The sequence below is a fragment of the Petaurus breviceps genome, unplaced genomic scaffold (genome assembly GCF_028583685.1).
Source record: "Petaurus breviceps papuanus isolate PSGF00001 unplaced genomic scaffold, PetGlider_PUasm1.0 176, whole genome shotgun sequence".
Lineage (NCBI taxonomy): Eukaryota > Metazoa > Chordata > Mammalia > Diprotodontia > Petauridae > Petaurus > Petaurus breviceps.
The window spans coordinates 3,258,233-3,282,277 of NW_027185771.1; the positions used below are offsets into that span (position 1 = coordinate 3,258,233).

The 24,045-nt window shown below is 45.7% G+C and overlaps 1 protein-coding gene across 1 annotated transcript in view; it reads right to left on the minus strand.

Moving 5' to 3' along the window:
- Positions 1-241: 241 nt before the first annotated feature.
- The window catches only part of UTP4 (UTP4 small subunit processome component), a 32,984-nt gene continuing 9,180 nt past the window's right edge, over positions 242-24,045 (minus strand). Inside the window, exons 5-16 of the mRNA XM_069085479.1 lie at positions 23,482-23,571; positions 22,450-22,661; positions 18,776-19,039; positions 13,261-13,357; positions 12,006-12,070; positions 9,130-9,252; positions 8,243-8,399; positions 5,542-5,648; positions 4,532-4,627; positions 3,453-3,638; positions 2,097-2,207; positions 242-452 (exon numbers count right to left, since the gene is read on the minus strand). Of these exons, the coding sequence (XP_068941580.1) occupies positions 336-452; positions 2,097-2,207; positions 3,453-3,638; positions 4,532-4,627; positions 5,542-5,648; positions 8,243-8,399; positions 9,130-9,252; positions 12,006-12,070; positions 13,261-13,357; positions 18,776-19,039; positions 22,450-22,661; positions 23,482-23,571 (1,625 nt within the window). The 3' untranslated portion in view covers positions 242-335. The remainder of the gene's footprint in view (positions 453-2,096; positions 2,208-3,452; positions 3,639-4,531; positions 4,628-5,541; positions 5,649-8,242; positions 8,400-9,129; positions 9,253-12,005; positions 12,071-13,260; positions 13,358-18,775; positions 19,040-22,449; positions 22,662-23,481; positions 23,572-24,045) is intronic.

Below are 24,045 nucleotides of genomic sequence, written 5' to 3' on the forward strand. Positions count from 1 at the left end.
AGTTGACAGACACAAGGAGAGCTGGCTCTCTGCAGAGTCAGCCTTTATTGAAGAGCAGAGGCATCTCTTTGCTGGAGGGAAGACGGGGCCCAGAGTAGGTGGGCTGGGCTTGTGGCTCTTTGGGGCTCCTTTCATTTCCACGGCACTGGAGCAAACTGACTGGTCATGACCTGGGGCTCCAAGGACAAGTTTTGACCCTATCTTCCGGCAGCTAAGAAATGAGGGCAGATGACATTCATGATTGTGGAGCCCTAAAGAATAACTTTGTTTTATTATCATGATTTCTAGGAAAAGAACAAGTCAGCCAGTTCAGGGAAGGAAACACACAGCTCCACTTAAGTTCCAAATTTCTTTCGTTTGATGGGTGGTGGAAGTTGAGCAATGATGTCTTCCAAAGGCCGTTCCACTGCCACCAACGTGCCTTCATCCAAGAGGTCCATGAAGAGGAGAGGCTGCAAGTCAGAGAGAGAGAGAGAGAGAGGGTGATGATCCCACTGAGAAAGTCCCCTCACCTCCACCAGCACCAGCACTTGGCCCAGTCTGAAAGGACCTGCTCACTGTGGCAAACCAGATCGGCTCTCAAAGCTGCACATACCCTAGGACTAAAAAAAATTACTCCAATACTAAAATACAGAGACCTACACGCAGCTCTGGGGCACATATTTACCCATAAGGGATGGATTATATTAAAATGTCCACGAGGAGGGGCAGCCAGGTGGCTCAGCGAGTAAGAGCACCGGCCCCCAGGCCCCCAGTGTCGGGATGACCTGGGAATTGAATCCCGGGCTCAGATACTTAGCACCACACCCAGAAAAAACTGGCCGTGTAGCCTTGAGCAAGTTACTTAACCCCAACTGCTTTAAAAAAAAAATGTCCATGAGCCAGTATCAGCTGAGGGTTGTAGGACATGGTTTTTCAGAGTCAGATCCCTAGATTAGCAGCAGCTAGGTGACACAGCAGAGATAGCACTAGGCCTAGAGTCAGAAGTCCTGAGTTCAAATCTGACCTCAGACACATATTAGCTGTGCCACCCTGGGCAAGTCACTTAGCCTCTGCCTATTTCCTCGGTTGTAAAATGGGGACATTAATGGCACCTTCCTCTTGGGATCAAATGAGATCATATTTGTAAAATGCTCAGCACAGTGTCTGGCACAGAGTAGGAACTATACAATGCTTCATCCCTTCCCTTCCATCACCAATATACTCAAAAGCTGAGCTCAGAACTTTTGGACCTGTCTCCTAATGCCCAAAACAGTCTCGACAGTAACTCAGACAGGGGCTATGGAAACAGTGCTGAATGCGAATTCAAAGGATGTGGGCTTACATGCCAGCTCTCTCTATGTGACTTTGGCCAAGTCCATGATCCTTGTTGGGATTCAGTGCCCTTTCTCTAAAATTATGCAACTAGACAGTCTCCAAGGGCCCTCCCAGCTCCAAATCTAGGATCCCAAAAGAATATGTACGTTAAAGGAAATTGTGCCACAGAAAGAAAGAAAACACCCCTTGTCTGAGTCGTAAGGAGCCCTGGTGGAGGCAGAGGGACCTTCTTAACTTCCTGTGCTCAAACACTATCTTGGGGGGACATTCTGTTTCAGTTTTTATGGCAATGTGGATGATGGCTGATCTTAGGTGTCAGCCTCTTCCTGCATTTGCATTAAAACCTAGGCAGGGGCTGGTGAACTCTCCAGTGTTCTAACACAAGAGCCAAATAGATCGTGCGCATACCTCGCTCCCTTTTCCCACTGGCTCACAGCAGGCCCCTCTCTGTCCCAGGAACCCAAACTATAAAAGGGCTTCATTAAGATTCTCAAATCCTTTGGACTCAAAGTCTACAAAACCTTTAGCTTGGGGCTTTGAAGCATGGGTTTTTCATACCAAACAGATCACCCAGGTACAAAGATACCAAAAAATACATTTCTGATCCCCTCCAAGATAATTTAAAAGAAGGGGGATTTGCAATTCACCATTACCCTGAAATGCTAAGGTCTTTGAATAGTTCTTTATGGGTTTGGGGACCTGGACTACAAATCTAACAAGGAGCTCATCAAATCATGAAAGAACCAGCTTGAAGTCAGAAGCCCTGAAGATACTCTCACCTGAAACTTCTTAGAGATCTTGAAGGCATGGGCATGGCGCCTCCTGATGTTTTCAGATGCTTCCCTTAAGGAATGCTGATTGAATAAGGGAGTTTTGTCATCTGGAAGTGGCTAAATGGGGAAAAAAAAAAAGCAACACATTCAAAACTTTCAATATTCTGGGGTTTCTGCTTGTCATTTCCTGTCCAGGCCATGCATGCCAATATTTTCCTGTGACCATGCTGAATTTAAATATCCCAAGTTTCTTTTCTGCTTCTATCCAAAAGGCTCTCTGGCCCCTCTTCCCAGGCATGCAGAGCCATGAGTGAAGACTCAGGTAAAGAAGAATGTGTTTGACCCCACCAGTCAGAGCACAGGTCAGCCCTTTGTCAGGGAGAAAACAAGCCAGCATTCGCAGGAGCTCAGCCAATGCAGGCTTGCACCTGAGATTCAGCCCAGCCTCAGTGGGTTCAGGCCCCCAACATGCCACTGAAACCCTGGGAGATGCTATCTGGCCAAGCAAATGAAATTCCACCCTCGGACTTCTTTGGGAAATAGCTATGTCTAGTGTGCGGAAGTGACGGGCCTGGAAGCAGCTCTCTGGGCTCTCTTACAAAGAGGCAAGCAGGTGGGAGGAGTCCTTCCTGTGTCACTCATCTCTCAGAAGGCACTTGTCAGCCAGCTCTCCCACACGGAGAGCTCTCATCAGCCCAAGAGGCAGGTCCCTTGTACAAACTGTAGTGAATAACTTGTTCTTAGCCATCTGCTTCCCCCATGTTCCACACACCCCCATTTTCACAGATACAACAAAACCATTACTGTGCGTTATGATGTGCTTTGAGCTCATATGAGACAAGTGCTATTTGTGGAACACAGGGCTGTGGGGAAGGTGCCTACCCAAGAAAAGTATTCAGCAGTGGGATGATTCAAAGTAGCAGTTGGCCAAGCCTGAAGCACAGCACATCCCACCTAAACCCTGGTGATGCAAAAGAGCATTCTCAGAGGTGGGTCTAATTCAGCCATCACAGCCATCTGCCTCTTACTAACAACGCCTGGGGGTCTGCAGCCAAGACTCCAGCAGAGCAGAGCACCCTTCAGGGGCAGCTTGGGCCAAGCGGATCACTGAGATTTCCCAAGAAGTTAAACACGGCAGCACTAATGTGGTCTGCCCCATTAAGCAGCCAGCTCAGCAAAAAATAACTCACTTTTACACAGCAATCTGAAAGTTGCTACAATATTCCCAACAACCCCATGGGACAGTTAAGTCTGGCTTTGCCACATCAGGGAAAATCTACCCCATTCTGTCCTCCTTTTCTTAGGTTGGCCAAAGGAAATCCTGAAGGAAGAGAGGGCCCTGGGTGGTTGTGAGGGGCTCACCATGGACTTGTCAATGATGCAGAACATGTAGGTATCATGAAGAAGGATGTGTGAAGGTCTCTTGGGATGAAAAGTGATGTGTGTGATTGGCGTATCCCTCTCTAGCCAGAGGTAATGAAGTCCGTGCTTCTGAACTTTCCGGCTCCAATCTGTGTACTGTTTTTGGGGGATGCTGAATTCAAAGACCTGGCAGAGACCACGAGAAGAGAACAAAAGTTACCACTGTCCTAAAGAACTTTTGAAGAGAGGATGCCTTCCACAGTCTCAAGTGGAAACCATAAAGAACTCAGACACCCATGTAAAGTAAAGAAGACTCAAGGGGGTCTGTGCAATATTTCCCAGGATGTGCTGATGATGGACACTAAGCCACAGGATTTAATAAAGGGCTTAATAATGCCAAGGTAACGTATTGAACAGGCACATGGGCTCTAAAGACAGAGCCGTCCTTTGTTCCCAGAAGGATTCCAGTTTCACTTGGTAAGAAATCCCACTATGGTAAATAAGCTCTCGTCTCAGAGGCTGCTGGAGGGCAGGAAGACTGGCTATGAGGACAAGCTTCATGTACAGCCCAGAGAGCTCTCGTGACTGTGCTCCACAGAGTCAGTGGGGGAGAAAGGGCTGCCTACGTGACACTGTTAATGCTGCTTCTGCCACTGAATAGTTTTGTGACATGAGGTAAGTGATTTAACCTTTCTGTGACTCTATCAATTATAAAACAGTAGACAAAGCAGGGATGGAGCAAATCGAGGGAAGGGATGAGACAGTCTCAGAAGTCCCACCCTATCTCCTGCTCACTGATGTAACGCTTCATACCTGGTCACAGCATATCTGAAGTAAGCAGAACAGATTCTGCCTAACACGCCACCATCTACTGGGGATGGAAGGGATGGTGAGACTGGGACTACCCCCCACTATGACATCAGGCATCTGGCCAGCCAGGCAGCGACTACTCCCAGCCGTGGCCAAATTAACACGATGCTCCTGGGACCCGGGACCTTCACCACACTCTGACCTGTTGTGATCACTGAGGTTCCCATCCTCCTGCCTCCCCTCCCCGCAGAGGTCCTGCAGTCTCCCACCTGTTGGTCTGAGTGAGCAATCACCAGGTTGTTGGTGATGGGTGCGATGGCCAGGGCTGTCACAGGGAAGTTATAAGCAGGCACTGTGCAGTGAGGCTGAGGAAGACAGAGAGAACAAGACATTGGGCCCAGGGACTCCCTGGCATTTTCACCGTTCTGAAATTGTTCCCTAGGTTCCAGTGCACAGACCAGTGCTTCTTAAAACTGCAGGCTGAGACCCCATTTGGGGTCGCGAAAAATTTGGCAACAGTAAAAGGTTTCTGAATGCCCAATGACCAAAAATTAATTAAAAATTAAACATGTAATGAATCTGAGGTGTGTCTGGCAGCACTTGCCTGTGCTACATCTCACACACAAAGCATGGGCATGGGCTGGGCATGCTGTTATGACCACACAGCGCTGCTGAAACTAAAAGAGGTCTCAAGTGGAAAAAGTTTAAGAAGCCTTGGCACAGATCATACATACTTAAAAGGCATAAGTCAAGAGGCTGAATAGCAACCTTTTACAGACCAACTTGATGGACACACCAACTTGAAACTACAAAGCTTACTTTTTTCTGTGTGGTTGGAACTATTACTAAATTCTGAACCACAGAAGTTATGTGGAGTTATGGATAGAGCTGGTCTCTGAGACAGGAAGACCTGTGTTCAGGTCCTACTTCTTTTTTTTGTCTTTTTGGAAGGGGGAAGGCAGGGCAATTGGGGTTAAGTGACTTGCACAAGGTCACATGGCTAGTGTTAAGTGTCTGAAGCCAGATTTGAACTCAGGTCCTACTGACTCCAGGTACTCTATTCATTGTACCATCTAGTCATCCCTCAAATCCCAGTTCTGACAAACAGTAGCTGTGTAATCCTGGGCATGTCACTGACTTGCTCAGGGTCCCCAGATGGCTCACCATCAAAGACTCTAAATTGAAGCCCAGTGGCCCATCTACACTGGCACAAGGAGCCTCTTACAGCAATGAAATTCTACATCTAGACCAAAAACAAATTAAAAAAACACAGACTCACCTTAAGATGCTTCAAATCATAGATACTGACTCCACTGCTCATGCCGGCTGCAGCCAACCAGTTCCCATCTGGACTTACTGCCAAGAGAGACATGGCCTCCAAGGTTCCTGGGAGAAGAGAAAAGCTTGATGGACTCTCCCAATTCCCCAGTGAACTCTGCTCCCAGAAGGACTCAAAACTTATTCCTGGGAAAAATTTAATTTCCTGCTAACTTTGCAAATAACACCTTCAAAAGGAGCCAGTCCACTTTTCACACTACAGAGTGAGACAAGAGAAATGGACTTACCCAGGGCAGAGTCAAATGCTGCCAGCTATGATAACTGGGAGCCAAGGTCAAATGCACCGCTGCTAAGCACGCAAATTATAAAAATGCCAAGGTATAATTTTTTACCAATTCTCTAAACTCCTTTCCCACCATTTTGAAAAAAATGAGGGGCAAACAAGTAATAAAGTCAGTGGGCTTGAACTGTTATTATTTGCTTGTTTCAGCTGGGTCTGACTCTGTGGCCCCATCTAGGGTTTCTTGGCAGAGAGTGCACTGGTTTGCCATTTCCTCCTCTAGCTTGTTTGACAGATCAGGAATCTGAGGCAAATGGGGTGAAGCGACTTGCCCAGAGTCACACAGCTATAAGTTTCTGAAGCTGTGTTTGAACCCAGGAAGATCCATCTTCCTGAGTCTAGGCACAGCGCTCTATCCACTCTGAAATAGAAGACTGAATTAGACGATAATGCAAAGTATCAGGCATCAGACCATGTAGCCTCCATAATGCCTTAGAATCTTAAGAAGAGGAATTATGGGTAGCCAGTTAATGGACAGAAGCCCCTGTTGGGTTAGTGAAGGTGGCAAGGAGCCCACTGGTTTTTACTGAAGTGCAAGGCTGACAGGGTCGACCCTGTTCTGGCTCCCCTGGCCTCTGGGGAGCTTTCACAACCTATGTCTCCAGGCTCACCACACAGGACCCCTAAGGCCTCCTCTTCCCATTCCTCTGCACTGGAGGGCCCAAACGTGGGCTGTGATCCCTTCCTGCCATCACCTCACACACCCTACCCCTCTTCAGCTCCAGAACCAGCCTTTCTGAATCCAACTGCTTGGGCCTTCCCTCTTGAGCTGCCTTCTATTAGCCACTTCATGCATGTTCTCCTTACCCTACCCCCCATAAGGATGTATGTTCCCTATGTGTGAGGACCGCCCCACTTGTGTATTTGTGCTGTGTGCACACAGCAGGCAGCAACAGTGGCCGTTATGGTGTTCTGAGCTGTAGTTCACAATCTACTCAGCCCCCCACTGACCCCTGAGCCTCCTCAAACTTCACTTTGCTTTACTCGCTCTCCCCACCAGCCAAACAGACCTCCTTCCCACTCCTCTCACCCAAGCTCCCTGGCTGCCCTCCATGCCCAGGATGTGCTCCCTCTGCCTGGAGTCCTTTTTTTCCTTCTAAACTGTGGGGCTGTGTCCCAGAGTCTTTCCTGACCCCTACCTCTGACTAATGCCTCACCCTGAACACACAGTACATTTACTGTGTTCATCTATGTAAATACACAGACACAGACTCTCTGATCCCCAATAAAATGTAAGCTCCTTGAGGGCAAGGACTGTTGTGTTCTTGTCTGCCCAGTGCCTGGTTCATAGGAACTGCTTGCTAACTGACAAAGGTAAGAACAGATAAACCCATTTAGGAGCCAGAAAGAGCTTATTCATGGGCTGAGCAAATTGGAAAGGAGGCACTGAGGAATTGTGAAAGAAAAGGTTGGGTTGGCAGAGGTTTGGTGATTGCTGGGTTCTGAATGACAGGAGGAAGAATGAGTGTTCATTGTTGGGTACAGACTAAGGCTAGGCCCTCATATTGTTGCTTGGCTTAATGGAAGCCATTGGAAGCTGTTTCAGGTTCTTTGGCCCCACTGGAGTTCCTGAGTAAAAATGTGGACTGAAAGCATGGAGCCTGGGAAGAAAAGCAAGGAATCTCATCCATCTACAAGCTAGATAATCAACCCCTATATTGTTCATGTGCTCACACCTACCTACCTACGGTCTAAACTGTGGCAGCAGAAGGGTGATTCCATTTATAGTTAGAAGAGTGGCCAATGTCAATGCTTCCAGCACTTCTCCATTCCTATTCTCCACCCCCACAAGTAGCAGGCTCCTGTTGCTTGCCGAGCACATTTCCTTTCCTGTTCTGACATTGCTCAGAGTCTAAACTTTAGACCAACATATCGGAGGTGTGTGAAGGAGGATGTGGGTGGAGAACGAGAGGAAGTTTCTGGAAGATGAAGCCTCACAATGCTAGAAATGCTGCCGTACCATATGCCAAGGGAAAGCACCATGGAAAGCAGTCAGAGAATGTCAACAGAGGCCATCGCTTTTCATCCTAGACTTAAATTAGCTAATTAGTGTACCAGTTATGGAATAAAAACAATATACACAAAAAAGTAATCCTCCTAGAGACACAAAGGAAGAGGTTTGCATCAAGCCAGCTTTTCCACTGGCTGAATTATGAAGAAAAAACCCAATGAGGAACAAGTGGATAGGGATACCCTGCAGGATCTGTCGGATTCAGTCCTCATTTGGCAGAAAGCTCCTCCCCCTCTAAACTGCAACCATCTGGGTGTGCGTTTGGGAGATGGGAGGAAGAGTGGTGCACACAACATCTGGGACAGGGAGGAACAGAAACAGGACAATTCCTGGATGATGAAGGATCCTTACCTGACTGAGGCTGGAAGGTGTGCAGGTGTTTCAAGGCCCCCTCTGACAGCTGAACCACGTGGAGAGAACCTTGATTTGATGCCACAAATAACTTTGTGGAGTCTGCAGAGAACAAAATCTGGAGGGCAGAATTCAGGAACTTGGGCACTTTAGAAACCTTATAGTGGGCAAAAAGAAAAGTTAGCAGTCCATTCTCTAGGAGAATTTCAACATCTAAAAGAATATACTTTGAAATAAAAACTATCACAGCCAAATAAAACCAAGATTTTAGGTTGGAGGCCCCTCGCTAATTCATACTTGTTCTCCTTTAACCTTTTTTTTTTTTTGGAGGGGGGAAGGCAGGGCAGTTGGGGTTAAGTGACTTGCCCAAGGTCACATGGCTAGTAAAATGTTAAGTGTCTGAGGCCAGATTTGAACTCAGGTCCTACTGACTCCAGGGCTTGTGCTCTATTCACTGTGTCACCTAGCTGCCCCTCTCCTTTAACTCTTTTAGCAAATACTACTGCTATAAGCCAGAAGACCAAGCTGAGGCTCCACAATTCACCTGCAGACCAGGGGTTCTTAACCTGGAGTCTATGGAATTTTAAAAATATTTTGAGAATTGCATTTAAATAAAATTGGTCCCCTTTCCAATCCCATGTGTTTTATTTTGTGCATTTAAAAACATTATTCTGAGGAATACACAAGCTTCTCCAGACCACCAAAGGGGCCCATGACATAAAAAGCTAGCAACCCCACTGTATCACCACCTATGACAGAATGGGAATCACGGGATTCCCACATGGCATTCTTTGCACAGCGCATCACAGGGAGAGTGAAGAGAAAGTCCAAGACGTCAGGATGGGGAATTCTTCCAAAGCAAGAACACTGGGCTGCCCCTCACTTACCCTTTTGATGCTCAGAGTGTTAGTTTCATAATTCATCCGATAGAGATAAAACCTAGAAGCTGTAGAATAGGCTATCCAGCTTCCACAGGGGGAAATGCAGCTGCAGCAGATGTTCTCTGGACCCTGAGAATAGGAGAGTCAGGGCAGACAGTATGTAAAAGCAGCAGCACAAGGCTCACTTTGGCTTGGGATCCTCTTCAGTGGCTATCAGTCGACACCAACAGGGTGACTGCAGTTGGGGTCAAGTCTTCCAAGAAAAAAACCAAGCCTGAACATCCCAGCACATCCCACCACTATTGGCATTCAACAAAATACACTGACTCCCCTCAATTGGGTAAAGAGGAAAGTGGAGGTGGGGGTGGAGGCCGCCACTGGAAGAATTCAGAATGCCAGATCACTAATACATGCTTGCTGCATGGATGAGTGAATGAATTCTTTTTGTAGAGGGGATTCCTATTAAGTAAGGGTTATACTAGATTAGGCCTGAAATCCCTCCCAACCCTGAAATTCTATGATTTTAAGAGGCTGTGAGAGCCATTTAGTTTATGTTTTGGCAGCTGTAAATATGCTTTAAATTTTATTTATTTTTTTGCCTTTGGCGGGGGGCAGGGCAATTGGGGTTAAATGACTTGCCCAAGATCACATAGCTAGTGAGTGTTAAGTGTCTGAGGCCCGATTTTAACTCAGGTCCTCTTGACTACAGGGCTGGAGCTCTATTCACTGTGCCACCTAGCCACCCCTGTAAATATGCTTTAACAAACAATACTATGACTATAGAGAACAATTATATGATTAGAATGCACTCAATTATTTGTTTCATTAGGTCAGCAAACTATGCTGTTGCGTGTCCTTTGGCAAGCACCCACCCAGCATGTCACAGGCTCTGTGTCAGAGCTGGGGATGAGGAGAGTAGAAGGATGAGGGGAGACATAAGGTGCATAAACATAACTGACACAAAATAAATACCAGGCAAATGTAATGGGGGTGGGGTGGAATGGAGAAGACTGGTCACGGGGGGCGGGGGGGGCCAGGAAGGTTCTATGTAGAAGGTGCACATGACAAGGAATTCTACTGTCAGTTCTGGTGCAGTGAGAAGGCATCCTAGCAATGGGGGACAGCCAAGGCAAAGGTGTGGAAGCCAGAGACACAGCGCTGAAGAGGAAAGGCTGTAGTGCTGGGAATGCAGAATATGTGGGGGAAGGGCAGGAATGAGCAGTAACCCTGGAAAGGTCAGTTTTGACCAGGCTGTGAAAGGTTTTAAAGGTCAAACAGATGCAACATGAATACATCATCACTGGAGCGTGAGCAGGGAGTGCGGTGGTCAGGCTTTGGCAGCTTTGTGGAAGATGGACCGGAGCAGGGAGATGAATTTTAGAAGGCTACTTCAAAGACATCCAGGGAAGAGAATGTGAGGTTCTGAACTGGGGGTGCATGGGACCAGGGAGCACAGGGAAGGTGGCAGATTCGAGGGGTGTCATGGAGGTGGAAGCAAGATGGGCAAAGAATGGAGGCCCCTTGGGAGAGAGAGCGAAGAGTCAAGGACACCACAAAGACTAGAAGCCTGCATTACCAGGAGGTCAAACAGGAAAGCTGGTATACTGGGAGCAGGGTAAGAACATAGCCTATGACCTCATAGTTAATGCAAGCTGCTTTCAATGAATGGAAACAGTAGAGACTCTAACTATCTCACAGGAAAACCTGCACATGACTCTGGGTCCTTTCTGGTACCAGGCCTTCTTTGTTCTGTTTCTAGGTAACATCTGACTCAGACAAAGGGCAAGCAAGAGGATCCACTACTGGGTTCTTCTGAGGCCAAGGCCTAATAAACCTAACAAATCTACACATACACATCCCCATGCTGACGTGGACTGTCCTTTCTTTGTATCTCAGTACCTTCTCCTTACAGTGGGACTGTTCCTTGGCACATTCTTACTCTGGTACAATATGCACCAAGCAACTCTTGGGTCATTAGAGGTGGGCCCTGGGATAATCTGGGTAGAGAGGGGAGAAGTTTTGGACAAGGTGAGCTTGAGATGCATGTAGGACATCCAGTCTGAAACCACCAACACATGGCTGCAGCTGCAGGACTAGAACTCAGGGCAGGGACTAAGGCTCAACCAATATGTAATCTTGGCAAAGAGAAGATAATCAGACCTGCAGAGACTGAGGACATCCAACAGTTAGAATGTAGACAGAAAAGGTCCAAAGTAGAGCACAGAGAGCATGTGCACAGAAAGGGTGGGGGACATGAGTAATGACGCAGCAGAAAAGGAACAGTGGGGAACCAAGAGAAAGCAGCATCACCAAAGCCCAGGCAAGAGAGCCTTCAAGAGGACAGCACGTCCAACAGGTCAGGGGAAGAGGACTCAAGAAGGGGCCAGAACATGTGGAGAGGAATAGAAGGCGGTTGTGATGAAATGATGAGCTCAGAAGCCAGACCACAGAAGCTGACAAGGGAGGAGAGGAAGCAGTTTCTCCAGGCACAGAGAGGGCAGACACACAGAGGAACGAAGGAGGAGGCTTTTCAGGATGGAGGCCATAGGGCAAACACCCATAGACAGGGAAATAATAAAGATCTGGGAGAGAGAGAGATTGTGGGGGCCTTCTGTTGGAGGATGTAAGGACAGATGTAAGCGAGCTGGCTGTGGTGCACAAGTGTCAAGGAAATAGAGGTAAAGGTCCAACTTCTGTCAACTGAATGACCTATCCATGATAAACCAGCCAACTGCACATAGACATCATTCAATAAGTATTTGTTGGATGAACCAGCTAATCAGTAAAGGGATGACAGATTTAATGAGGTGATTCCAGAATGGGAAATCAAAGTCCCACCCTATATTTCTGGCTCTGGGCGTTAAGCTCAAGATGCTTCTTACCTTTTTTTTGAGCTGCAGCAAATGTTCTGCATTTCTAGAGAGTGGAAGGACGTCCTCATTCTTTCCTGGAACAAGAAATCCCACTAAGGATTTCCGTCTTGATGAAGTTATTCCCCCACAAGACAAAAGCACACTTTCTCGCTAAAACCATTTTATGTAAGAGAAATGTTTTGAATCCTTACCAGAGAGGGATGAGGCCCATGGAAAAGCAGGCAGCTGTTTGGCTGGCCGGCTACTGGCTAGCGAGTAAGCTCACAATCTCCTGGGACTGAGGGAGAGGGAAGCCTTCAGCTCTGCTCTGGGCTCTATCCCAACCACTCACTCAATTTTAACAACTCCACCCCATGACCTTGTATCATGAGAATTTACCAGACCTGCCAGCAGAGTGCAAGCAGACGGAGCCTGTCCTTTCTGTCACCTGCCCAGTGAGGCACCCAAATAATACTTGACACATATACAATTCCTGAAAGTTTGCCCTGTAAAAGTGAATGCAAGTAACCCCCCTGCCCTACAGATGGGACTGAGAGCTTGAGCGATCTGCCCACAACCACCTTGCTAGTGTCTGAAGGTAGAACTTTCATCCTGGACCTCCTGACCCCAATTCCTTTGCTCGAATCAAACACAAAGGGTATCAATGAGAAAGTCTTTGAACCAAAGACTCTAAGAGCCCCTTTCCTGGCTCCCCAATGCTCTGCATGGCACAAGCCAAGCCACTTTCAGGCCAGGTCCCTCCTCTGTAAAAGGAAGAAGCTCTCTTGAGCTCTAAGCTTCTGGTTTAGGTGCATGAGGCCACCCCTCAAAGCTTCAGTTTCTTAATCTGTAAAACAAGAGTTTTACAGGTGACGTCCCAATGACCCCATCAATTTTAAAATTATATAAATATAAACTCTATACTATCTCTAACAAGAAGAAGGTCAAAATGTGGTCAACCTCGAGCAGGCATCTAAGCCAGCTTCCCCACGCCAGCCAGGACTATGGTTCCAGAGACACAAATCAGAGATTCTGACTTATCCGAGCTAGGACCTGCAAGGACATCCTGAGTTGGCAGCTCTTCCTGTTTACAGGCTACTTGGGGGTGGGGACTGGGGGCCAGGACATGGGGCACCTAAGATGACACATTTTGTAGAAACTCAAAAAGCCACATCCATTTTTTCAGATCATCCTGATTGTTCCCTTCTTTCCATGACTCTAATTTCAGCACTTTCCTCCATAGTGTCTATAACTCATTCCAGGAAGAAGATGGCACCCAGCTCACCAGCTGCATCCGTGGCTCCCAATCGCCAAAGTTCCAAATGCTGAGGAAACTGGAAGAGGAGGAGCTGCATCTTCTTAGCACAGGAGACGAGGCACCTCTGGAGTCAGGAAACAATCACCATCAGAGGTTAGGTTTAGATTTAAATTTAATTTAACTTAGTCTTCCCACATTATGAGCTTAAGGAAAACATCTTAGTACATTATATAAAGCTGGAACAAAAATGGCTTTAACAAATCATTATGGTTTTCATTTTTGTTCAATTCAACTTTTTCTCAAAACAGAATAATGCAAAAAGGGAAAGGGAGAAATTGGACTAAAGAATATAAATACAGGAGCATGCAGTACAACAGACAGAATGCTGGATTTGTCGTCAGGAGGATCAGGGTTTCAATCTTGGCCCTAAAGCTTCTTGGGTGCCGGTGTGACCTTGGACATGTGTCCTCACCCCTCTGGGCCTAAGTGATCGATATTGTTCCTTCTAGCTCTATAAGCCTGCAAAGAGGAGAAAATGCCTTCCTGCTCACCTCCCCAGGTAGGGGTCATAGGAACACAGTACTAATTTAGCTGAAAATAGCTGCTGATAGTTGACTGATAACCAAGTACTTTGTAATAAAAAGGGCCCACACGCTAAAGACAAAGGAGATAGAAATCATCTTTCCTGTCACTATAAAAATTATATTTTTAAAAACAGTCCCAATAACAATAATAGGAATCTATCTCAAAGAGGAGATATCAAAAGGATAGATGCTTGGGCAAGTCACTTGCCCCCCAATAAGCAAAAAACAAAGATAGATGTCTGAAAGTATAGATGGCATTTATTATCTTATAAAATGGTGACATTGGCAACTTCTAATCCATATGCCTAACTTATAACGTCTAAAGTGTTTATAGGAATACACATAGAGAGAGTATTTGTGCTAAAAAAAGGTTCAAGGAGGGGGGGAGGAGCCAAGATGGCAGAGTAGAAGCACAACCTTTCCGTGGCTCCGCCTTCCACCCTCCCCAATCCATGTAAAAAGGGGACTCTAAACAAACTTTCGAGCTGCAGAACCCACAAAATGACACAGAGAAGCTAACCTCCTGGTGAGGACAGCCTAGCAGGCCAGCAAGAATTCAGCGCAGCAGTGCTCTGGAAGCCAAGCCCAGCCCCATGCCAAGGCTTTAGCCCCAGGGCGGGCCTGACCAGCCACCAGCCAGAGGGACTCCAGATCAGCAGCAGCAGTGGCAGTTTCCAGATTTATCAACACATAGATGCAAAGGACAAAGTGAGAGGTCAGTGCAGTCTGGACTTTGGGACCAGTAAGTAGGCGCCAGCACAGCCAGCCAGTGCCACGTGGAGCCTTCAGCTCCTGGCCTGCAGAGTGTAGGGGGACCAAGCACCAGTCTGATGGGTAATCACTCTTGCTTTAACCTGCTTGGATCTGGTTTGCAGTCTGGGGTGGAGGTCCGGGGGTGTGTGTCCAGCTTGCCAGAGCGTGTGGAGACCTCAGAGAGGGTACCCATCTAATACCTCCCGCAGCTGAGAAAACCCCAGCATTTGGGACGAAAACTCCCCTGTCTGGTGGCAGAGTCCTACTGTGGCAAAAAGCCCAAAAGTCAAGTAATTGAGTGGCAAAATGAGCAGGCAAAGGAAACAAAGCAGACAGAAGATTCCAACATTACATTCCTATTTGGGGGACAAAAAGGAGCAAAGTATGGAACATGAGGAAAAACAGTGAAGTCAGAACTCCTGCACCAAAAGCTTCAAAGGAAAATACGAGCTAGTTACAGGCCATAGAGGACCTTAAGAAACAGATAAGAGAAGTGGAGGAAAAATTGGGAAGAGAAATGAGAACAATGCAAGAAAATTATGAAATGAGAGTCAACAGCCTCACTGAGGAAAATAATACCTTAAAAAACAGACTGACTCAAATGGCAAAGGAGGCTCAAAAAGGCAATGAGGAGAAGAATGCCTTCAAAAGTCGAATTTGCCAGATGGAAAAAGAATCTCAAAAGCTCAATGAGGGGAATCATTGCTTCAGAATTAGATTGCAGCAAATGGAAGCTAATGACTTTATGAGAAATAAAGATGCTGTTAAACAGATCCAAACAAATGAAAGAATAGAAGGCAATGTGAAATATCTCATGGGAAAAACCACTGAACTGGAAAATAGATCCAAGAGAGATAATTTAAAAATTATTGGACTACCTGAAAGCCATGACCAAAGTAAGAACCTAGAAATCATCCTCCAGGAAGTTCTCAAAGAAAACTGCCCTGATGTTTTAGTACCAGAGGGCAAAATAGAGGTTGAAAGAATCCACCTCCTGTAATGGGAATATAAATTTTAAAGATCTTCCCTGCCCCTAGGCTAAAGTGCACCTGGAGCCTGGGGTGGGAGGCTTGTTTTTCAGTAGATACTTCTTGATTGGCCAGTGGGTCCAGAAGGTTATTACATTCTCTGAGCCAGGAGAAGGCTATATAAGCCCTGATGTGTAGCTTTGTTTTGGGGCTCACTTTGAGAGGTGTTCTGTGATTTTATCTGGATTATGGGAAGCCGTTATCCAGAGCCCCCCGGCTTTGAAAAACCCAGATGTTGATTTGGTATGGATGTAATGGCTGGACAGTTTGGAAAGCTGTCTACTTGATCTGTTTCTGTCTTGATAATTCTGCCTGTATACTTTGAAGTTCAGGGTGCTGACCTTTTTCCCCTGAACAAGGTAAACGATATATGTCTGACTGATTAAAGTAAGCTTGTTAACCCATTTTGAGTTGCTTTCCTTTAACAAAGCAGATCTAAGAACCTGTGGTGGCAGCCACCCTGGGGTGCTTGCTGCTACACCTCCTGAAAAAAATCCCCAAAAGAAAACTCCTAGGAATATTATAGCCAGGTTCCAGAATTCCCAGATTAAGGAGAGAATATTACAAGCAGCCAGGAAGAAACAATTTGAATATTGTGGAAACACAATCAGGATAACCCAGGATCTGGCAGCTTCTACACTGAAGGATCAAAGGGCTTGGAATATGATATCCCGGAGATCAAAGGAGCTGGGATTAAAACCAAGAGTCACCTACCCAGCAAAACTGAGTATCATGTTTCAGGGGAAAATATGGTCATTCAGTGGAATAGAGGACTTTCAAGCATTCTTGCTGAAAAAACCAGAGTTGAATAGAAAATTTGACATTCAGATACAAGAAGCATGAGAAGGTAAACAGGGAAAAGAAATCATAAGGAACTTATTAAAGTTGAACTATTAACATTCCTACATGGAAAAACAATAATTGTAACTTATGAAACTTTTCTCAGTAGTTGAAGGGATTAGAAATATATATATGTGTGTGTGTGTGTGTGTGTGTGTCTATATATGAGGGTATATGGGCATATGAAAACATATGTGAATGTGTGTATATATGTTTACAGGTATACATAGAGGGCACGGGACCAGTTTAATAGGAAGGGATGATACTTTAAAGGTGAAATTAAGAGGTGAGAGGAATATAATGAGAGGAGATGGGGAGAGACAGATTGGGGTAAACTATCTTATACAGAAGAGGCAAAGGAAAATGGTTACAATGTAGGGGAAGAATAGGAAGGCAAAAGGGAATGGGTCAACCTTATTCCTATTGAATCTGGCTTGAGGAGGGTGGGAAATATACACTAAATAGGGGATCTCACCTTCCAGGAGAATAGGGGGGGAAGGGGATGAGAGGGGGGATGATGGAAGGGAGGGCAGGCTGCGGGGGAGGAAAGTTGGAAGCACCCACTTTTGAAAAGGGACAGGATCAAAGTAGAGAATAGAACAAGTGGGAGGTGGGATAGGAGGGAGGGAAATATAGTCAGTCTTTTACAATATATCTACTATGTTATTGTTTTACATTAGCCACACATGTACAACCTATACTGAACTGCTTATCTTCCCAGTAAGGGTGGGTGGGTGACAAGGAAGGAAGGGAATGAATCTGGAATTTAAAGTTTTAAAATCAAATATTCAAATATATGTGTGTGTGTGTGTATATATATGTATGTGTATATATATGTATATATACACATACACACACTATTATTAATACCATCTTACATGTAATTGTGAAATAAGATATACAGACACTGAGGCATAGAGATCCACTGGAAAAGTCAAAAGGGGTATGGGAGAAAATATGGGAGAGAGCAGACTGGAGGAGGGGATATCCTGTGGGAATGCTATTTTGGGACAGCGGGTAGGGGAAAAACGGGGAGAAAATTTGTAACTCAAAATCTGGCGGAAACGAATGATGTAAATCAGAAGTTAATAAAGCATTTAAAAAAAAGGTTCAAGGAACAAGAGGGCTTTATAGACAATTTTCTATGGGCGACACATTTCCATTGTCACCCAAATGACTAAGGTATAGAGAACACAAGGTCCTACTTTTAAAAAATAATTATTTATTCATTACAAAAAAGCATTTGACTTGGTAAAAATAAAACCATGCCTTATAAGCTCTCCTCTAAGAGGCTGTCTTCTTTGTAGAAGATTCCTTAAAAGATGAATAATTTAGGTCAGCAATCCACTGATCATCAATTAGGTATGGCCCAAAAAAGTGAGACAACACCATAGTTCTCCATATCCTATCTGAAGTCTGTTGGAAGAAGTTCCTAAAGATGGCCAAGGTTTTCAAATGCCCCTGATGGAAGATGGTATTTTACTAAGTATCAAAACCTGGAATACTCCAGGGTCTCCTCTATGAGATCTCTAAAGAAAACATCCAAGTATATGCAGAATGCCTATCAGTTAGGGCTCCAAAATTTAGCAAGAGAAGGAGCTGGATTGCATTGAGAAAACTGCCCAGTGCTTTCAATATTCTCAAGCTGACCCTTGGAAAAAAAGCCCAATATTTCCCTGATGACACTACATGTCTGTAAATCATGGGACACCAGCAATCCCTCCATCAAGAACTATTTATTAAATACCTAGAGTGTTCAAAGAATCAGCATTGGAAATGATAAAATAAGCAGTGGAGCATAGTATGTCAAAAATGAGTGATGTGCTGATTAGTTTGGCTGAACTGCTTTTTCCTCACTCTTTCTTCCTGTATTTTTACAAGGGATGCTTCTCCAAGTGGAAGAAGGAGAGGATATGTTTGGGAATCAATATAAATTGATATAAATGATATAAAAAGAAGACACTGATCAATTATTTCTTCACAGTCTCAGATGCATGATAGGGACAAGTTACTAACTTCCAAGCAAGTAGTCACAGCAGTGGCATAGGAGGCACCACCAACGGCTATCTCTGGAGGAGGAGGTCACATACCCAGAGGGAAAGCTAAGAAACAGCCTGAGTGCAGCACACACAAAGCATTCCAAGTCCTACAGCCAGGCCTCAAGCACACTGGCTAAGTCCTCTATGGATGGTCTAGACAAGGATAGGGACAAGGGTCATAGAGAAGGTACAATGCGTAACAAGCTCCATCAATGGAGCACAGATGCATGAATGTGAAAACTGCCACCATCAGAACCACACATGCAAAGGACATAAGTTTTTTTTTTAAGTCTCTTACATGTGGGAAGGTGATTTTCCGAAGTGCAGCATCATAACTCTTGACCTCCACCTTTTCCATGAGTGGGCGAATGACTAAGTGGGCATCCACGCCTCCGGAGATCAGTGCAGTCGGGCTGTGAGCCACGGAGCGCACGTCATGCGTGTGATGCTGGAAGGGCTTTGTTCTCACCCACTGGCTCTGCTTGCTGTCCGACCCCGAAGGGACCAGCTGGAAATGGAAGATGGTCCCCTCAGCCGTGCCCACCACCATGCTGTCTTCTTTCTGGGAGATGAAATAATCAGCGAGAAAGAGATGTAGAGAGCTAATCAGCACAGCTTTGGGAAAGCTTGCCACCAACTGCTTACTTCTGGTTGTGACCCTTCTAGCTTAGAACCTTGTTTATACTGTCTGCCTTCGGTTCTATTGATGGAAGTTAAAATTTATGAATAAAAAACATTCTTCCCCCTGAATATCAGTGATAAAAGCTGGGTCTAAAGACAGGCCTAGGATGTCCTGGGCAGTCTCTGGGCATCAGAGTCAGGGAGACCCTGCTGGGTGGGGGGAGGGGGGGGTGTGTGTGTGCAGCTGCCCGGGAGTGTGCACCAGGATTTCATTGTGCTGAGTCAGGTTATAACTGAGGAGGATGGGGAGGGGGGAAGGAGCAGCAGCAGCAAGGCCCAGGGGCCAGAGTCAACTGCAGGAGTGCCTTCAGTAACAGACACGTCACAGCGCCACCTGCTGGCCAATCACGCAGAATGTAGCTACCTGGAGAGCTGGGAGACCTGAGCAGCTATCTGCTCAGAGAGTGGCCCTGGTGGAAGAGCTCAAAGGAGAGGGCGCCCTGCGACTTCTGGGGCAATCCACTCCCGCCAATGGCACTCTGCAGACCACTAGCAAGCTCCTCTCAGCCTCGCCCACCACCCTGCTCTAACCTTCCTCCACAGGATGGCCCTCACACCAACACAGGCCATTCTCTTCTCTCTGCCACAAGGAAGGAGACCAGTGATTCAAAGCAATACAATGTGAATTTAATTAGCAAGAGGTGCCCAGAAATTCACAAAGCTAAATTAATGATGAGTCACTGAAGTTTTTAAAACCGTAGGCATGCTGGCAGTCAGCATGCATCATGGAGACAGCTGGACCTGAAGGGAGCAAACAGGGTAAGGTCAGCTGTTACACACTAGCCGTGTGGCTTCACCCATGTGAGCCTTAGTTTCCTCATCTGTAAAATGGGGGGTTGCACAAGATGATCTTCCAGGGGCTTTCTAGCTGTAAATCCTCTTCCACACCTTTGGAAAGGGAAATGAATACTGGGACAGGGTGCAACTGTAAACGGGTTGAAATTCCCGAAAGCCCAGCAAAGCTGGACCATGTCATCAGCAGCAAGTGTGAGACTGCTGCTGAGGAGGAATGTTTCCTACAAAGAAGTGATTTCAGTGTTGTTTTCATTTATTTTTACTGCTCAAAACTCACCAACCACTACTATAAAGAGCCCACCTCCACTTCTGCTCTCTACCTGGCTAAGAGCTGCCCCCACAAGACTGGGACACGGAGGGAGGGCTGGGCTGGCTGTAAGGAGACCTGCGACGCAGGCCTCCCTTGGACACTTACTATGGGACTCCACACAGCTCATATCCCCTCTCTGAGCCTCAGTCTCCACATCTATAAAATGGAGACAATATTTCTTGCCCCAACAACTCCATCAAATTGTTGTAGAAAGTGACATAATGTCATGTTAAGCCTAGTATAAACCAGAAAACACTAGATACCTATCAGTTATCATTACAGAGAGGGAAGAAAGTCATAGCCACTGGCTGAGTCTTCCCCAAAGGAGGCAGACTCACACAAATCTGAAGGACAAGAAGATCCACTCAGGCAAGTTACTCCCTTTTGGGTTTTTTTTAAGATTCCTCAACATCTAGTAATAAGCAAGCAGGAAGCTGTGGAGATGGCAAGCACTCTGCCTCGATGACCAGCAGCATGTCTGCATGAACACTGAACCATCAGAGAGCTACAAGAAGCTGACCCTTCACTGCTCCCTCTCTTTGGCAAACTGTTCTCTGGCTTTACAGGACACCTCCCCAACCCCTCCTAACTCCCGTGATTTCTTTCTTTTAATTATGCCTTAGTTGTCCTGCACAGAGCCTGCTTTGTACGTATCTGTCTGCATGAGGTCCTCCCCCATTGGACTGTAAGCTCCTTGAGGGCAGGGACTCTCTTTAGCCTGTTTTCATCCCCAGTGCTTAACGTACAGTGCCTGGCACATCTCTCATTGCTGTTCAGTCATTTTAGCTGTGTTAACTCTTCATGACCCCATTTGGGGTTTTCTTGGCAAAGATACTGGAGTGGTTTGCTATTTCCATAGTAGGCACTTAATAAATGTTTAATGATTGATTGACTGACTTCAAACCAGAATAAAGGAGAGCCTGAAAAGCAAATGGCTTTAAAAAAGCTCTGTAAAACTCCAAAAGGAAAAAGTCTGAAAGCAGGAAGACACGGGTATGTGGAAGGCTAAACTACACCACAGGGCAAGCAATGTATGGAGTTAAGACCATAAAATCTCAAAGGTCAAAAGAGCTTTAAAGAAAATCTAACCCAACCCTCTCATTCTGTGGATGCAGAGATAGGCCCAGGTAATCGAACTTGCTCAAGCTGCTCTTTTAACACAAATCTGTCACATCCAACTCAAGCAAGAGAAAATGCCATTTTCGAAGTCATCACTTCCTAGCAAAGTAGGAGATGAGAAGTGAGGAGTCAGTCCTCTGGAAAACGTCAAGGATTCTTGACTTCCTTCCAGGAGTAGCACAGGTCTGCTCACTATTGCAGGGTCTGGAGAGAATCCCTCTGCTGATGAACCAACCAGCTCACTGAGGAGTGAGAAGGCACATGTGACTGATGTCGATCCTGGACACACCTAAGCCTGCCCAATGCTTATCCTGAGAGACTCAATGTTGGTAACATCTTCTCTAACACAGTCTAGGTCTCTTCTTGTAATCCTAAACAGCAAGTCTGTTAACAAACCAGTTTTGCAAACATCATCGTCAGTCATACATTCTGACTACATAGAAAGCATCACGCAAAGTGCTGGAGATCTTGCCCTCACAAAGCTTACAATCTATTTTTTCCCCAACTTATTAATTTATTTATTTTTAGTTTTCAACATTCACTTCCATAAGTTTTAAATTTTCTCCCTCCCCAAGACAGCATGAAATCTGATATGGGCTCTATACATACATTCCTATTAAACACATTTTCACATTCATGATGTTTCATAGAAGAATTATAATGAATGGGAGAAACCACGAGAAAGAAAAACAAAGCAAAACAAAAAAGAAAATAGTCCACTTTGCTCTGCATTTTGACTCCACAGTTCTTTCTCTGGATGTGGATGGCATTTTCCAGAAGATTACAATCTAACAGAGAGATAGGATATACACTTCAATAAATAATATTATATGATGGACATACAGAGCATGAAGGGGGAAAGATTTCCCTCTCACTCCAATGCTGTGAGGTCATTAATAGATGTTAGTATGTAATCTTGCAGATGAAGAAACAGAGCCTCTGAGGGGTCAGAAGACTTGCTCAAGTCCAGCACTCCTCCTATGAGGCCATACTACCTCTGGTACCAATGTTGGGAGTCTCGGTGCAAAGCTTTAACTTTAAACTGTGAAATGTAGGTACATACTCACCTCCGCCACGGCTATGGAGAGCACATCAGAGCTGGCGAGGGGATGTGTCTGCACGAGGGTGCCAGTCTCGGAGTCCCAGAACTGCACCATGCCAGCTGAGTCTGTGCTCACGACAGTCCCGTCTGACAGGAAGGCCACCCCCCACACGACACACCTGTGCCGCTGGGAGCCTGGGTGCCTCTTGTCCATTAACATCTTCTGGGTGGTGCTGCCTGAGAAATAAGCACACAAGGCAGCTGGAGGAAAAGGCCCTTTTATCTATGGAAAATGAAACATGGGAGTCCTTGCCCTTTTCCAGCTCCTGCACCCAAACAGAGAAAAGTCTGGACTAATTAAGCACAGCTCACAGAAATAAGTGCTGTTCACAGCTTACATAAAAATCTCTTTTGATCCTGACCATAGCCATGTATGGCAAGACGAATTATTATCCCCATTTCACAGATGAAGAAGGTGCAGCTCAGCCAGCTGAATGGGCATGCTTAGAAGGCTGCTGAGACAGCTCTTCTGTCTGACTCAAGTCCAGGGTTCTTCCCTTTACTGCAGGGGATGCTGGTAAACTAGTTCTCAGGAAAGTGAATGTGCCCCAGTACGACCTGAGATAAGCGGGAATGAATCCCACCAAAACTTATAAGGAGCTCATAAAGTAGCTGCTAAAGAGACTAAAGGGAGGCTGAGCTAAAAGATCCTCAAAGTGATTTACGCCAAGGCCTCAAACTGCTAATGCAAATCTTAAAGAATTTTTGTTTGTGTTACTCATTAAAGAAATTTTTTTTTCTTTTTAAAATCCCACTGACACCCCTGGCCACAACAGAAAGCTCCCTTAAAGAAAAAAAAACAAAGTCAAATCTGAAAAGTCTGCTTTGTGCCACACCTCCAGGCCCACATCTCTCTACCAATAGGTGGGAGACACACCTTACCAACAATCCTCTGAAATCAGAATCAGTCACGGCATTCATCAGAGTCTGGATAGCTAAACCCTCAAAACTGATCCAAACACACAAGATTCACAATTTGAACTGAGAACAACAGTACCTGATTTGACATCAAGCACAGCAACATAGTCTATGGATCCAGCAGCAATGTGGGTCCCAGAAGGATGCCAGCTTAATGAGAGGATGCGACCTGGCAGTTACAGAATAAAAAAGAAAACAGATTACAAACAAACAGCAATGAGTCCCACAGAGTCCTCTGTGACAACTGGCTGCAGGGTATTATGCCACCTTACCTCTCTTTCCCCATAGTGTAGCACAGATGCAATGTAACTCTGCCCTGAAGTCCTACTGAGCACATATAACATGCTAAGCCCTGAAGGGTGAGCATCTAATGTTACTGAGTAATACTGTAGAGAATGTAACGCATTTCGGTCCTTATCCATTAGAAGATGCCATTTTAAAGCAACAAGTCACATACCCATATGTTACATTATAAGCTATTGCTTTCAAAAAATCCTGTTTAGTTTTTGTGAGTACTCTTAGATTTTTTTGTTTCAGATTTGTTTTTCCAGGCAGGAAGACTTGGCATGGACAGACTGGAACATCCAGGGGACAAGTGTAATGCGAATGTAAATTTTAAAGATCTTCCCTGCCCCTAGGCTAA